This window comes from Glycine soja, chromosome 20 (assembly GCF_004193775.1).
Source record: "Glycine soja cultivar W05 chromosome 20, ASM419377v2, whole genome shotgun sequence".
In the NCBI taxonomy this organism is placed as follows: Eukaryota; Viridiplantae; Streptophyta; class Magnoliopsida; order Fabales; family Fabaceae; genus Glycine; species Glycine soja.
This window is the reverse complement of record NC_041021.1, coordinates 21064227-21082013: the sequence shown is the minus strand read 5'-3', so window position 1 is coordinate 21082013 and position 17787 is coordinate 21064227. Positions and strand designations below refer to the sequence as shown.

Genomic DNA, 17787 nt, shown 5'->3' with positions numbered 1-17787 from the left:
CAGAAACCTAACATAGATTTTTTTTTATACCTTTGCACTTGTTACAAGGGTTTCCTCCATCAGGATTCTGATAGCCTTAGCTGCAATCCATAAGTTAGTGATGCATCATATGGATGTTAAGACAACTTTCATGAATAGTGATTTAGATTAAGAGATATATATGACCAAACCTGAGGGGTGTGTGGTTGATGGTCAAGAGAACAAAGTGTGCAAACTTTTGAAATCCTTCTATGGTTTAAAACAAGCACCTAAATAATGGCATGAAAAGTTTAATGAGCCTTTATTTGTTGATGATTTTTCAAGTAGTGATGTTGATAAATGCGAGTATACAAAGTATGTGAATGATGATCATGTTATTATATGCTTGTATATGGATGACATGTTATTTTTGGTACATGCAATGATATAGTTTTTAAAACTAAATCTTTTTTAGCATCTAAATATGATATGAAAGACATGGGTGAAACAAGTGTTATTTTAGGAGTTAAAATTATAAAGGAGATAGTATATTACTATCCCATGAGCATTATATTGAGAAACTTCTTAGAATATAAATATTATGACTCTAAGACAATGAGTACCCCTTATGATACTAACTCTCAATTAAGGAAAAATAGAGGAGAACCAATTGCTCAAACTCAATACGCTCAAATCATTGGGAGCTTACTACATTTGATGAACTTTTCTAGACCTGATATTGCATATGCAGTGGGAAGATTGAGTAGCTATACCCATAGTCCAAATCAGGACCATTGGGATGCACTTGCTAGACTCATGAAATATTTGAGAGCTACCATGGATTATGGTATTGAATAAAGTGAATTTCCTGCAGTACTTTAAGGGTATAGCGATGCTAACTGGACCTTTGATTCAGATGAGACAAAATCCACTAGTGGTTATGTGTTTACTCTTGGTGGTGGTGCAGTAGCTTAGAGATCAGCCAGACTAACTATTATTGCTAGATCAACAATAGAGTCAGAGTCTGTTGCTCTAGAAATGATTGGTAGTGAGACTGAGTGGTTGAAAAACTTCTTAGCTAAAATTCCTTTGGGAGTGAAACCGACCCATCGGTATCTATGCATTTTGATTCTCAGTCAGCGATAGTTATGGCTAAGAACAAAACATTCAATGGGAAAAATAGACATATACAACTGAGACATAACGTGGTTAAGCAGCTGCTAAAAGATGGAACAATTTCCATAGACTATGTGAAGTTAGAAGGAAACTTAGAAAATCCTTTGACAAAACCACTAGGGAGGAATATGATATTAGAATCATCGAGGGGAATGCGACTTAAGCCATTTGAAAACAAACAAGTAATGGTAACCCTACCTTTGTGATTAGAGATCCTATGAAGAAGGTTCATATGGGTAAAAACAAGTCACTCGTCAATTTTGCTAACACTCAAATTATTTCTATCAATTTGCTTTTAGTCCCTTCTTATGGTGTGAGAAAGTGTTAGAGCTGCATTAATGAGAGGATAAACTTTATAATAAACTTTACGTGTTTGAGAAAACTTTACATCTTATAAAGTTTTTAATGATTTTCATATCCCTTATGTGTATGATTTGCAGCATGCACTTGAAGAAATCACCTATATGAGTGTCAAGTGGGGCAATTTACATAAGATTTTGGTGAGATATTTAAAGCACTCATGAATATCAGGTAGGTGCATGGCCTAGTAGTGCAACACAGCGATAGCAACAAAGACTGTGGGGGTGTCTTGTGATTGGTAGACAACTATCACACGCCAAGTGTCTTTGGTTCATATAACTTACTACACCAACTATATTGCGTGTTAATTCCTATCAGTCTAGGTTTGGTTCATATATATATATATGCAATCCTACCCCGCAAGGGCATTGTATAGAAGACTCCAAGTAGATTGGGCCAGAGATGCAAGAGAAGGCCCTAGGGTTCTCATGAGTCTTAGGATAGATTTTGGGCCCATGGACTAAGTATAAGCCCCCTTATCTTTGTACAAATTAGATTAAGGTTTCATTATTTTTGGGCCTTGTATTTAGGGCTCCATAATGTAGGTAGGGTACCCTTAAAATATAGGATTTTTCAGCCCTTGTATTTTAGTACACCTAAACTAGTTTTTCTATTAGGGGTAGTTTTGTAATTTCACATGCATTGAGTGAATATTTGATGTGTGTGTTGGTAAATAAATTTAATTTGATTGGGAGAAGATGTAGCTCCATTGGAGCTTGTAGGCCTTGGATCTTCTTCATCAATGGAGTCCTTTGCTTCTTGAATATCAATGACAGTGGAAAAGAGAAGGAGAAAAATGATTGGAGACCCCACTTTAAGGAGAAGATGAGTCTAGAAGAAGCTCACCACCATAGGAAGCCATGGATAAGAGCTTGAAGGTAGGAGAAGAAGAATGGAGGGAGAAGAAGAGAAGAGTACGAAATTTAGTGCCTCTAAAGAAGTCTGAACTTTGAAGTTTAATTCTCAAACAATCATAGTTGAAAAAATGCACACACATGGCCTCTATTTATAGCCTAAGTGTCACATAAAATTGGAGGAAAATTTGAATTTCTATTCAAATTTTACTTGAATTTGAAATTGAATTTGTGGAGCCAAATTTTGGAGCCAAAATTTCACTAATTATGATTTGTGAATTTTAGCTATGGTTCAACCCACTAATCCAAAATCAAGTCCAAGATTCTCCACTAAATGTGCTTAGGTGTCATGAGGCATGTAAAGCATGAAGGACATGCACAAAGTGTGACTATATGATGTGGCAATGGGGTGTAGCAAGCAAATGCTCACCTCCCCCTCTAAAATTTAATTGAATTGAGCTTCTTCCAATTCAATTAAATTTATTTACCAACACACACATCAAATATTCTCTCAATGCATGTGAAATTACAAAACTATCCCTAATACAAAAACTAGTCTAGGTGCCCTAAAATACAAGGGCTGAAAATCCTACATTTCAAGGGTATCCTACCTACATTATAAAGCCCTAAATAAAAGGCCCAAAAATAATGAAACCTTAATCTAATATGTACAAAGATAAGTAAGATCATACTTAGCCCATGGGCCCGAAATATATCCTAAGGCTCATGAGAACCCTAGGGCCTTCTTTTGCATCTCTGGCCCAATCTACTTGGAGTCTTCTATCCAATGTCAGTGACTACCACGCCTTAGGAAGTTCTACCGCGTTCATGATTTTTTACTTCAGCAACAACAGTTCAATGGTGACGACCTCACGGGGTAGATTGCAAGAGCATAAATTTACTTTCAGGTCCAGGAGACGAGCCTAGAGATCCTAGTGGGTTTGGCCTAATTGTGTAAGAAGGGATCAACCATCCATTTCTTCAAATCCTTGCTAAATGATGAAAGGGAACTCCCTTGGGATCACCTCAAGAATGAATTACTTGAGGGTTATGGCGGTATTGGCAAGGGTGACATCTACGAATGTCTAGCTGCTCTCCATCAACACAGTGGGACGAATGAGTATATTTAGAAGTTTGAGCGATTGATTGCCCAGATACCCCGTCTCCATGACCACCAATATTTTGGTTACTTCATTAATGGGCTAAAGGATGGCATTAGGGGGCGAGTTTGTAGTATGCAAATGCTCGGTATGTTATTGCGCTCTCGTTTGTTGAATCTAACTCACGTAGTGGAGCGTGAATTGTCAGAGAAAGACGATGCTCCTTCACTACCTCAAAATGGTGGGTTTCGCACCAGGTTTGGGTCGGGTTTTTTAGCTTGCTCCAACGACCATGGGTCCTCTAGCCCAACTCATGTGGGTTGCCTTCCTGGGCTAGTTTGGGGATTTGTATGTAGTAATTGGGAGGTGCGTGATGGCAACACTACTAGTCTTGGTCCTCCCAAGCCCAACATAAGTGATCTCTAAGAAGTTGGTGACAACTCTGGGATTCCAGATAGAAAAAACTTGACCAATGTGAATTAAAATGGGCGATGGTTACAAGGTGGTTTCCCAAGGCACATGTAAAGGGCTTGAGTTGGACATAGGAGTCATCAAATTCGCAATTGATACTTTCTTGTTCAGTTTGGAAGGTATTGATGTGGTGTTGGCCATGTCATGGTTGGCGTCATTAGGGAGTATAAGGGTTGGTTGGCAAAAACAATGTATGCGTTTCCAACTTGCCAGTGGGTTGGTGGAACTCAATAGGGAAAGTTCTGCCAAGTCCACTTAAGTAGCTCTTCAGAGTTTACTTGGCAAGTCCCTCCAAGTCATTGACAGATTGTGTTTTTCCACGGAGTTGCAACTATGTGCACGACACCTTACCTTCCCCTACCTTGCACTCCCAAGAGGTTACTAGACTAGAGGATCATTACCTCGATATTTTTTGGGAACCACAGAGACTGCCACCCTCACGAGCTATTGAACATTCTATTATTTTATTGGGTATGAAATAAATCATGTGGGAGAGGAATATATGCTTTGTGTGCGCTTAAGATTTCCGACAAAGATTTATCACTATTTGCGACGAAGACAACTTCATCCCAATACCATGATAAAAAAAATGAATATTTTGACAAATAAAAATATCTAGAATTGTGACTCTAACACACCTTTATATTTCCCCTAACCCATTTATTTCACTTAAATCCCAGTTATCCTTTTCAATGAGTAATCATAAGGTGACAAAGAGATTTAATTCATGGCATGAGCATTCTCATTCTTTTACTTTATTATCTAGTTGTTCATTTAGGGCTTAATTTAAAAGTAAGATTTATAGTGAAAAAAAGTTAATTAACAGTTGTTAATTGGATCAGAAATTTTGGTACAACATTATTCACGCAAATTTCAAGAATTCAATCATTGCGCTGGTCAATTAATTAAAAGTAGTTGATAGCCCAATAAATTAAGTTTTGGAGTGATAAGTCCCAAATAGCATGAAGAACAACACAACAATATAATTGAGCAAATGATTGGAAATTTTGTTGCAACAGAGGAATTAAGGTCACTCTCTAACTCCTGACATATTTCTTTGACTCACATTTTTTTTTCTGTTTGAGTTGTCTTTTCTTCACAAACCCCTATTCATAATGACAAGTGAAGTCTTGGATAATCGCCCAATAATTATTTCTTACGTATCCAACTATTACCTCCTTTAAAAATTGTTACTTCATGATTCATTATTTTTCCTTATCAATTTATTTATGACATGTTTGGTTGCACTTATCTGGTGTGATCTTTCACATTCAACTAGAAATTAATAGTTATAACTTCCACGCTGCCAACGGTGTATTTTTATTCTTTTTTTTTTTTTTTTACTTTTTGATGAGTTTCCAAACATCCAGTAAATCTAGAAATCATTCGAATTAATGTTTAGAATTTCGAATTCCACTTCTCAACACATTCAAATGGTAATGAATTTTTCTCATTGCATCTCAGCAAGTCTCAAAAGAAATCTTACCATTCGATTCCATTTTATCAATATGAATTTCTTATTATCAATTCAATAAAATGTTCAATTGTGATTAATCAGCTTGAAGGGAGAAATACAAAAAGAAAGAAAAATCAATGAGACAGCTACACTACTGTAGCTCATAGAGACAAGCTTAAATTGCAAATAGAAAAAAGAAAACTAAACTGATATCCATGCAGGAGAACAAAAGTCCAACAGAGCATCAAACACAGTAAAAACATATTTGCTTGAAAGTGTAATCAGCAGATAAAACATAAAGCCTGCATGCATCATGTAAAAAGAAATACAACTCAATTTAACCTATATAGAAAATATCTCTGCTTATAAAAAGAATGGGATCGTTAAATTAGCAATCGGATTGTTCTTATGCTCGTTGCTCTGAGCAATTTCCTTTAAACTAGTCCAAGATTTTCTTCGTCTTTTGTTGGATGTACTTGCAGATTTTGCTACTTGTTTTGCAGACTTGTTTATAGTTTTAATAGCCTTTTTAGACAAAGTTGTCGTATTTGTACTTGACGGAGTAGCTAAACCGTCCACGTTAGCTACATCTCGTAAAGGAAACACATTTATTTCATTGGCTTCATCTTTGCTTAAAATGCCTTTCTCTAATTTAGAAGAATCACTTGTGATGGATTTTGATGGAGGTGTTGACTCTAACGATGATTTATCTTTTGATGGACAGATTCCTTTTATGTGTCCCTTAGGAGTCCCTCTCTTCAGATTCTGATGCAAACAAAAATGGCACTTGTACACTACCTTGTTTTGAGTGATGTTACCAGACTTCTTGTGTCTATGCCTGAGCTTTGATTGATTCTTCTCAATTCGTACAGTTGAATTAAATCCAGGTTGAAGAATAGTTTCACATCTGTAGAGCAGTCAAATGATGATCAGGGTTGATATTAAAAAAACCCAAATAAATTCAACTTCAAAAATTTGGAGCTATTGAATCTATTTCATGTTCTTTGATTCTAACAAATTACATCATTAACAATAGATCACCAAATTCTTCAATACATCACGTGGATTATGTAAGTAAGCAGAACACCTTATAAACTAAATCATATTGAAGCTTCTGCAGAACAGAATAGCATATAGAAGCATAAGAAAACACTTCTGCAATCCTTCAACCATCATGTAGTTTCACAAATTGGATTGCTAGTTTGAAACTTGAAGCATACTGCATATAATACAGAGCAAAACTTAGATATTATACCATAAAACTGGTATTACTATTCTCTAATTAAAATTGGTCATAAAATATATTGGCCGCTAACATAGCATCAATTTTAATTACAAAGATGAAATACAACTCTTAGCTAATTTTGACAAGAAAATATTTCCAATAATATATGGATCATATTGCTCCGCTCCGCATGGGCAAAAACATTGCAGCAAGTGTATTTAGTTTTGCCACGATGGTTGATGCGTTCAAATTTAATTATTAGAGGGACAACTTCCCTAAGCAAAACTAAAATAGGAAAAGAAGAGCATAACAAAACCTTTGGCAAGTTATTAAAGAAGGATCGGGTGGTATTCCAGTGGCCTCTCCAAAGGCGGCGAATTGGTGTCCATAGAAGGCACCCAAAGATGGTATGGCGGTGGCCCACACTGCTAGGTTTTTCAAGTGCTCAAATCTCAATTTGGACTTGGTGTTTGAGGCTGCCTTGGTTTGTATTTTTCCGGTGGCTTCTTCCCTCAATGATATTGGAGTGTGAGACACAGACTCTAATTTTTTGGCCCCTCCTTTCTTGCCCATGAGCTTCGTTTATGGGGAATTTCGTCAAACACCTGCTATGCACATACACACACACAAATTATAACATACCATAATATAGAAGGTTCCAACGTGGATAACAGAAAGCATCAATTTAAACTAATAATATAACATCACTTTTGAGACTAGATCTTCCATAAAGAGTTGAAGATCATATACTCAAATAGACTAATAATTGAGACAGTCACACAATCAACTCAATCACTGCTAAACGTGTAACATACAGGCACTATCTGATGGATAAACATCATACAAAAGTACAACTACCAGACAGTAATTAAATTCGTCCCAACAAAAGGTTCTGCCAATGAAATCAAAATCGTAACCAAATCAATGAAAAAAACAATTGAAACAACAAACCCCTGAGAAAAGAAATACACAGATGAGAGAGGAACCGGGTATCAACAAGCAAAAGAGAATGAGCTCTGAACCAAGAGACAGCATGAAACTACATGAACTGAAGCCTGTTGATATGGATTCTATAGCGAGAGTAGAAACTGACTTGAAGGGAAGCCAACAGATTTGGATAGAACTAAATTAGTAAGAGTTAAGTTAGAAGACAGTTAATAACAAAAATCATCCACGTAGAGGAATAAGATCGTGAAACTGAGGTCACAAACAAACCACAAGCATAATACTGATTTTCTGCAGTTAGAAACTTAATTTCTGCAGATTCTCATAACCTCTAGTCCAAATCCATATGCATATCCTCTCAATTCAAGCTTCCCCCCTTCTTCAATCTTCACCCCCTCTTCCCTTAATTGTCTCCTACCCAAAGTAAATTTTCTTGCTTTTTGTTAAAGTTGTTGTTTGATAATGTTTTATATTTGTACCTTGTTGTAGAAGCTTGTAGAGGCTCTTAGAAGCTGTCCTATAATTTGTCAGCATAGGCTAGGCTGTAGCCTTCATCATGAACTATTTTTTGTACTATCTGTCAATTCTCATATAGACACACACACACACATCTCTCAGCAAACTAAGGCTGAGGATCCTTTTTGTGTGCATATTTTCATACTCAAACATTTCAAGTTGGTATCAGAGCGGGACGATCCCGCTCTACGCTTTTGTCTCTGTCTATCACTGATCACCATCACCACCACCACTGACCACCGTCACCGATGCCGCCACACCTATCTTCGACAATACCCAGATCTGAGTCGTCTTCTTCAGCGCATCCCAACCCCGGAGGTTTCGAAGTTAGAAACATTAACATGCACTCCCACGCACCACTTCTCCACGTGTCATTCTCAAGCGTGTGCATCCCACGCAGCCATCTCCGGTCACTGGAACTCCGACGTGACACCTGGGTTTTGGTACCCGGCCTCTCCCTACTTTGTTGCAGCCCTCAGATTGTCGCTTTGTTGCTGTTTGGACAGTAGGTCTATACACCTCTGTCCCTTGGCCTATATTTGTTTCCTCAAGTTTTGTGCTACACTTCTGTTACTGGATACTTGCCAAAAATTATCTATCTTGGTTTGCCTCGGTTGAATTATCTATCTTGGTTTGCCTCGGTTGAGTTATGGTTCCATGGTCAAGGGCACCGATCATTTGGAGAAAGATGCTAGTGAAATTCCAGTAGAGAACAGAAATCAGTGGAAGACACTTGACTTCCAACTGTGCGTTGTTTTATGGCAATCAATAGAACCTAATGTGTTGGAAATACTTAGATCCTTCAAGACTTGTTGTTCCCACTGGAAAAATGCTCAAGATATTTTTGCTAATGACATCCAGAGTTTATTTTACTCAGCAAACCGTGCATTTTCTCTCAAACAGACTAACCATGATATGACCTCACACATAGCCAAAGCCAAAGCTGCTGTTGAAGAATTAAAGTAGTTCCTAATACATGACTTTGTGGATGAAATGAAAAAAGGAATCGATAAGCTATTCATGGTAGTGATTTTGTGGACTCTACACTCAGATTTTGATCATGTGCGTGACCATATTCTGGCAGGTGAGCAAGTTCCTTCAATGAAAAGCCTAGTAACTAGGCTTCTTCGTGTTCCTACCTTGGTGAGAGGTGAAAACTCAGCTGTAGCTGCTGAAACTTCAGCAGCACCTGTTGCAACATCAGCCATGGTAGCATCTCGTGTAAGAGGAGGTCGTGGAAATAGAGGAGGACGCGTAGTAGAGGTGGACGTCCTCAATGTACATATTGCAAAAAAGTCTGCTCATACTCAAGAAAAGTGTTATGCCTTGCACAGTTATCCTAACAATGAGGCACAAGTCGCCAAATCTGAAAAATCAAAATCCAAATTTTCTAATGAGGAGTATTAGGACTATCTAAGACTAAAATTCATCAGTCAAGGCCAGTCTTCTTTAGGGCCAAGTGTCTCAACAGTTTGTATTTCTCAATATGTGGAAGGTCAAAATCCATGGATAATTGACCCAAGTGCCTCTAATCATATTTCTAGTAATAACTCTTTGTTTGCATTTGTCTTTCCACCTAAATTTTCTCATCTTGTTACTTTAGCAAATGGGTCCAAAGTTGCCTCTCAAGGAATTGGTCAAGTTCTCCTATCTTCTTCCTTAAAATTAAATTCTATTTTGTACAATCCAAATTGTCCTTATAACTTAATTTCTCTAAGCCAATTGACTCACTCCTTAAATTGTTCAGTAACGTCTGATGCTAATTCCTTTGTCATATAGGAATGTGGTACAAGCCGTCTGATTGGCATTGGGCATGAATCACGAGGCCTTTATTATCTCGAAGCCAACTCATCTATGTCCTGTTTTGCAATTTCTTCTCCAAAACTTTGCATGACCGTTTAGGTCACCCTAGTTTGGCAAAATTGAAGATCATGGTTCCTAGTCTCAAGCAACTTCATAAATTAGAATGTGAGTCATGCCAATTAGGCAAACATGTTAGATCCTCTTTCCCTAGACAAACTGAAAAAAGATGTAACTCGATTTTCTCTACCATTCTTCAAGTCCTTCTTTAATGAGATTAAGAACCAATTTGGCAAAACAATTAAAATTTTTAGAAGTGACAATGCCAAAGAATATTTTTCTACTAAACTTTCTTCGTTTTTATCCTCACAGGGTATTCTGCATCAATCCACATGTCCACACACACCACAACAAAATGGAATAGCAGAAAAAAAGAATTGACATTTAGTTGAGACCGTACACTCCTTGATGCTTAATGCACATGTTCCAGTACATCAATGGGGAGATGCAGTTTTGACTGCTTGTTTTTTTTCAAAAATAGGATGCCCTCTTCTTCTCTTAACAACAAAATTCCTTATTCCATTGTTTTTTCCACATGAACCACTGTATCATGTCACCCTTAAAGTTTTTGGTTGTACATGTTTTGTTCATAATGTCTCACCGGGATTAGACAAACTTTCTGCAAAGGCTATTAAGTGTGTCTTTTTAGGATATTCATGCCTGCAAAAAGGTTATAAATGTTACTCTCCACAAACTAAAAAGTGTTACATGTCTGCTGATGTTACTTTCTTTGAAGAAACTCCTTTTTTCTCATCCTCCATGCAAGATCTTGGTTCCATACAACAAGTTCTACCTATTCCATCTTTTGGTCTTATGATACTTCCTACCCAAGATCCTTCTGACCAAGAAGGACATCAGCCTCAGTCTCCTATTCCTAGTTCAGCTGATAGTGCCTCTCCTTCTCCACTCAGGACATTAGGAGCTATTTGTTCAATGCCTATAGGTTCTCTTCATTCATGTCCTTTGCCATCAACTACCTATACGACAGATCCTTCCTCCACATCACATCCTAGTGAACCAAGTTCTAATTGGCCCATTGCTATTAGGAAACGTATTCGATCTATTCAAAATTCTCACCCTATTTATAATTTTTTGAGTTATCATCACATATCTCCTTCGTATCTTCCTTGTCTTCTATTACTATTCCAAAAAATGTTCAAGAGGCACTTGATCATCCTGGTTGGCGACAAGCCATGATTTGTAGGCTCTTGAGAACAGTGGAACATGGGAATTAGTTCTTCTTCCTCCTAAGAAGACAATTGGCTGCAGAAGGGTTTATGTTGTTAAAGTCGGGCCTAATGGTGAGGTTGATCAACTTAAGGCTCGGTTGGTTGCTAAAGGCTACACTCAGATTTATGGCCTTGATTATTGTGACACCTTCTCTTTTGTTGCCAAGGCCACAATTGTTCGGCTCTTCCTAGCTATGGCAGCTATTTGCCATTGGCCTCTATCAACTAGACATAAAAAATGTCTTTCTTCATGGTGATTTAGAGGAGAAAATCTAAATGGAGCAACCTTTTAGTTTTGTTGCTCAGGGGGAGTCTAGTTTGGTGTGTAAATTGCGTTGATCTCTCTATGGGCTCAAACATTCACCGCGTGCTTGGTTTGGAAAATTTAGTCATATTGTTCAGAATTTCGGAGTGAAGTGAAGTGAAGTAGATCACTCTGTTTTTTATCGTCATACTTCTCCTAGAAAGTGTGTTAATCTAATTGTCTATGTTGATGACATTGTTGTTATAGGGAATGATGCTGCCAAAATTTCCCAACTAAAGCAACACTTATTCAATCATTTTCAAACCAAAGACCTTGGCTGCCTAAAGTACTTCCTTGGTATTGAAGTGGCTCAATCAAAGGAAGGTGTTGCCATTTCACAGAGAAAATATGCTCTAGACATTTTGGAAGAGATAGGTATGACTAATTGTAGGCCTATTGATAGTCCTATAGATCCAAATCAGAAGTTAATGTCAGATCAAGGTGAACCTTTTCCAGATCCAAAGAGCTATAGAAGGCTGGTTGGGAAACTCATTTATCTCACAATTACAAGACCTGATCTGTCATTTGTAGTCAGAATTGTCAGTCAATTTATGCAGGATCCTCACATTGACCACTGGAATGATGTGATTCATATTCTTAGATACATCAAAAAGACTCCAGGACATGGATTATTGTATAAAGATAATGGAAATACCCAAATTTATGGGTACTGTGATGTCAATTGGGCAAGTTGTCCCATAGATAGGTGATCCACCACTGGATACTGTGTATCCTTTGGAGGAAATATTGTCTCTTGGAAAAGCAAGAAACAGAGTGTTGTTGCCCGATCAAGTGCAAAAGAAGAATATAGAGCTATGACTCTTGTTACTTCTGAATTGGTGTGGATTAAACAACTTCTTCAAGAATTAAAATTTTGTGATGTTCAGCAAATGAAAGTTGTATTGTACTAATCAGGCAGCTCTTCACATCGCTTCGAATCCTGTATTTTGTGAAAACTAAACATATAGAGATCGATTGCCATTTTATTTGGGGGAAAATGCAGTCCAAAGAAATCAGTACTGAATTTATTAACTCCAACAACCGGCTTGCAGACATCCTGACCAAGTCTATGAGAGGTCCTCGGATCCACTTTATATGTTCCAAGCTTGGAGCACACAATTTATATGCTCCAACTAGAGGGGAGTGTTAAAGTTGTTGTTTGATAATGTTTTATATTTCTAGCTTGCTGTAGAAGCTTGTAGTGTTTTATAGCTTGTTTGTAGAAGCTCTTAGAAGCTGTCCTGTAATCTGTCGCCATAGGCTAGGCTGTAGCCTTCATCATGAATTATTATATATATATATCAGCAAACTAAGGCTGAGGATCCTTTTTATGTGCATATTTTCATACTCAAGCATTTCAAGTATGTAACAAAAAAAAACCACTCTACACCAATTGCCTACATGTTCTCCTTAGTACACACCAAACACTTGTCAGTGTACTGTCTATCAAAAGCATTCTTAAAGAGGCCTATGCATTGTCCATGTGTCAAACCCGGAGGACTCTTGCATGAGGGAGTCTGGTAGAGAATGCCATATTTAATTAAAGTGTCTTCATCTTATGGCTGAAGCTTTTAGGAGAGTGGATTCTAGAAGCTAACAAAAAAAAACGTTCTTCACATAATAGGGTAGCATTTACTAAACCTATAAAATGCAGAAGTGTTTTGGACAGTCAATAACAAGTTCAAGCATGGAATCTCAGTTATTATAACCTTGTGACTGTGAATCTAATAGTAATGTAAAATCGCAGCTTAAAAGTAATATTATACTATTCTACATCTCAGCTTAAAACAAAAACACTACAGTCCTATTACACTGGCACTAGATATGGCTCAAAGATTATGACTTGCATCAAGAAAGGATAATATGGTTTGTAGACTCTAACGTGTAAGGCCTCATGTACATGCCACACTATGGAAAGCCTCTTAACATAATAATAAATATGCTTGAACCTTGCAATATATGTTAAAGCATGTGTTTCTCAAAACACCAATACAGGCTAGCAAAATAATAAATATAGCACCAGAGCATTGCAACGAACTGATAAATGGCAGAGTGTGGAAATTCTTATGCTCACTAATTATTTTCTCTCATTCTTATGATTACAGTTCATTGTTTTTGACAAAAAAATATATATATTTTCTCTATTTTCTCGTTTTTTTAATAGGTTTCAAAGTTGGGATTTGGCTGCATGGGCCTTACTGGAGTCTATAATAATCCTCTTTCTGATGAGGAAGGCATATCTATTATTAAGCATGCATTCAGTTAAGGAATCACTTGTTAATTAATTTTAAGTAAATATTCTGTTATTATATAAGTGGCTTATCTCACAATAATTTTGTTATAATATTATATTAAGTTGAAAGCAAAACTGCTATCTTTTGTAGTGGTCCCTCACTCCCTTATTTAGTCTTTAGCTAAGATCCTCAATATACAAAACTACATACTACCACCTGCAGCAAGCAAAGTTTCAAATTCTCAATTTTTGAGGGCAGGTTCAAATCTAATGCATGCTAAGATGCACAAGAATGTAAATTATTATTAAACTTGAACATGCCTATCTCCACTGCTTCCACCCCATTCAGAACCTGGCTTTTGCTGAACTTATTGTTCTAGCATATCTCCAATCTTGCACCTTCAATTATTCCATCTCTTATTAGCAGTCATCTAAACAAACTTCATACATGAAAGCGTTACTATGTACAAAAGCAAAAGTAACAGACCTTACAAAAATAATAGTGAGTCCTGATTTTTTTCCTCTCTCGTATCATGGAAAAATCTAAAATATGAAAATCTAAATCCATTCCAAACATAGTATATGAACTTAAAACTGAAGAAGCAAGGACCAACATTTATGCAAATCTAAAATAATTGGATATTCAGCTTACCAAACCTGAGTTTTGGAATTTATATCAGCAAATAGTTGCAATAAAAACGAGTTGTGTGCAAGCAAATGATCAAACATTTTAGTTCAAATCAAGATCAATATCAAATGTCGGCCTGTGAGGAGTAATTCTGTGGCAAATTCAAACACTAATTAATTACACCTATCTTCCAACCTCAAACCCTAGAATTACACTATATAGAATTGCCAACTCAATCATAATTTACTCAAACTTTCATACATAACATCAAGAACCAAGTCCCTACGGGTGTAGTGAAGTTCAGCTCCTATTGTGATTTCGAAATCAAATTCCCTAAAAATCAAGGGTGAAATCGCGATGGAGGCATAAAAATCTCACCTGAAACGGCACAGTGAGGATGGCGTCGCGAGGGAGCTCCGCTGTGTACGACACTCTGTCGCGATGGCAAGGGCGGCGTTGCGAGGCAGTTACTCTTCGTGTCTCAGCGGCGGCAGGGAGAGTGAGTGAGTGAGGACAGAATGCGATTTTGGGAGAAGCAATATATATATGAATTAATGATTTTTTCAAAACACAAATTTTAAATTAAATTTACAGTGTTTACTAAATTTTTAAAAAAATGCATTACTATTTATTAATATAAAAATAATTTTTTTTTAAGGAATTTTAAAAAAATAATATCAACACTTTGGGAGAACATAATTTATCTGAATTAATGATTTTCTTAAAACACGAATTAACGAAGTTATTTAAGCAAAATTTGTTGGGGGTAATTTTATTTATAATATTTGAAAATTAGCCTATTTCAATTAATATAGAACGGATTTATAATATTTAAATTTTTCTAAATTAAATTATTATTTATTTATATGTTTTCATGTAAGATTTTATAAAAAAAAATATCAAAATTTCTTTTTGAATAAATCATTTTTGTTATGATAGATATATAGATTCTCTTTATATATATTTCCCATAGTATTTTTTATTTTTAAAATTATTAGTGTAATTGATTCATTAAATATATTTTTTTTTGTAAAATAGTTTTATTTTTCAAAAACATCATATATGTTTGTTTTTCTAATTGCTTAGTTCATTAATTTCATAATTACATTATTAATATTTTTCATTTTAATTTTTCGGAAATTTGTGTTTAGGTGAAGAAAATTTTCGTGATATTTTTTTATTTTATATTGATAAGGTATAAACATGATTAATTTATTATGAGATTATGCAAGAATAATAGTTGAGTTGGTGATAGGACGTAATCGAGTCAGTTTAGGTTGAGGGTTTTGATTTTGGGTTAAAGTTTGATGTCAAATTTTTTTATGTGGTTACTCATGGTTCATTGATGTAAATCTCTTAGTGTTCCTTCATAAAACTTTTGCCATAACCCTTCTAAGCCAGCTTCAGGAATAGGGTTCCCCAATTAAATCCACTATCCAAGTCAATTAAATTTGAACGGTTAACTTTGGTTAGTTTTCTAAGAAAAAAATGAAATTCAACCCAAACTAACTTGTTTATAAACAATTTGAGTTAGGATGGGTCAACAGGTACAAACATTTAATTTTGTCTTTTTTTAACACAATATTTTTTATAAGTTAAAATTTTTATTAAATGAATCATACACAATTATTTCTTGTTAGATTTTTTATTAAAAAGAAAATTTTGTGATGTTGTCACATTCCATTCCACTCTAGTGACTCTTATCTATATGTCATGGGAATGGAAAATTAAACATACCATGTTTGAGATAAGGAGTTTCAATAAGTATAGTGAAGATGGGTTTTAAACATTTTTTCTACCAAAATCAATGGGACATTACGAGACCTACTTTTTGTAAATAAATTCAAAATATTTTTAGAAGTCCAACTAAAGTGACTTCAATCAATAATTTTTTTTTACTTCAATCAATAATAATAATAATTTGATATAAATTAACGAGTCAATGGGTTGGGCCAATGAATTCAGATATTAAAACCCGTGTGATCCAATCCAAAACTCAACGAGTTTGATACCTAAATAATTTGGATTTGTATGGGTTAATTCAGGTTCGCACGTAATTTATACCCTCTCACACTCCTAGTTGATGTGTTTCTATTTTCTTTCTACATGATGTATATACTACATAGAAGAAGTGTAGTCCATAGCATTTATCATTATGTTCGGCAAAATTAGTTAAAAAAATTAATTAAAAGTTGTAAAATTAGTTGGTAATTAAAAATTGAAATTTTTTAAGTTGATTTATTAAATTAAAAGTATTTCATAAAATTAATAGTTAAAATAATTAAAAAAATATAAAATGACATATTTAAAAAAATAATTAAAAAATTGAATAATATTTTAAAGATAAAAAGAAAATAAAATATAAAAAATCAAAAGTTAATGTTTTAAAAAAATATTAAAAATTATTTAAAAACTTATTTATTGAATCATCAAACAAATTTTTAAGTTAATAAAAAAATTAAAAACTAATTAAAATCACTTGCCTGAACATAATCATACATGTACGAACAACAATAACCAAGTTGGTGTGTTCTGTTTTCTGCAATTTTGTTCACGTTTCTGAATTCACGCTAGTTTTGGCCTGAATTATTATTCTTTTACTATACAAGAGTACTCTAGAATGATTTTGGCTGGGATGGGGAAGTTTTGCCGTATGTACAGCAGGGTATTGGGTTTACCAATTATTTTCCTCAAAAGGTTAGTCTTAAAAGTATTTCTTCAATAATATAATAAATAAAATGTTCCTTATTTTTTATTAGGGAAATAAAATGTTCTTTAATTACTTTATAGATTGCATAAATTCATCTCAACAATATTTTAGATTTACACTATAGGAGATTCAAGTATAATATGAAAATATAATTATTTTTACTTACCTTAAGAGAAATCTTTTTTAGGAAAATATATTCTCAATATTTGATATATATAAGGTATCTCCGAGAGCAACAATTTTAAGAATATCCTCGGAATAGAGATAACGATTAAATAAAGTCTTCCTTAGAGTAACATTTTTTAAACTCTAGACATTTTAAGTAAAGTTCATCTCCTCTAAAAAAAAAAAGTAAAGTCTATCTAAAATTAGGTCTAATATTTATTTATTTTTCCAATTTTTTTTATAACATTACTCAATTTTTTATCATATTCAAGATAATTGTTTTAAGCTAAAAATATATATAGTTTCAAAACCGTCAATTAAAAGAGTGTAATAATATCTTTTTAATTAGGCTTAATGATACTTTTGATTTCTCATTATTAAAATTGTGCAATTTTAATTTTTCATGTTTCAATTATGCAAATTAAATATTTTAACTTTAGGTACATAAATGTGCAATTTTAGTTGCTATCATGTTAATTGTGTCAACTGAATCTCTCATGTGTTGCATATATAAGATTTTTTTAAAAATTTAAATAAAAAAAGACAAAAACATATTTAACGTTTTCAGCAAAAAAAAAACACGTTGTATGCATTTAT

The 17787-nt window shown here is 34.7% G+C and overlaps 1 protein-coding gene across 2 annotated transcripts; it reads right to left on the bottom strand.

Moving 5' to 3' along the window:
* Positions 1–5513: 5513 nt before the first annotated feature.
* Positions 5514–14838, bottom strand: LOC114401493. 2 transcript variants are annotated; one of them, XM_028364005.1, is made up of 4 exons: positions 14694–14838; positions 14009–14086; positions 6917–7205; positions 5514–6282 (listed from the first exon to the last, which is right to left on the bottom strand). In XM_028364005.1, the coding sequence occupies exons 3-4, from the start codon at positions 7171–7173 to the stop codon at positions 5739–5741; spliced, it is 801 nt and encodes a 266-aa protein (XP_028219806.1). In that variant the 5' UTR covers positions 7174–7205; positions 14009–14086; positions 14694–14838; the 3' UTR covers positions 5514–5738. The 2 variants fall into 2 exon arrangements, with proteins under 2 accessions (XP_028219806.1, XP_028219805.1); XM_028364004.1 differs by lacking the exon at positions 14009–14086.
* Between the last annotated feature and the right edge of the window lie 2949 nt (positions 14839–17787).

Excerpts from the sequence above, each read along its gene's own strand:
- LOC114401493 (XM_028364005.1), bottom strand. The coding sequence starts at position 7,173 with ATGGGCAAGAAAGGAGGGGCCAAAAAATTAGAGTCTGTGTCTCACACT. Across the intron at positions 6,283-6,916 it reads TCTTTAATAACTTGCCAAAG|ATGTGAAACTATTCTTCAAC; the intron begins GTTTTGTTATGC and ends ACTGCTCTACAG.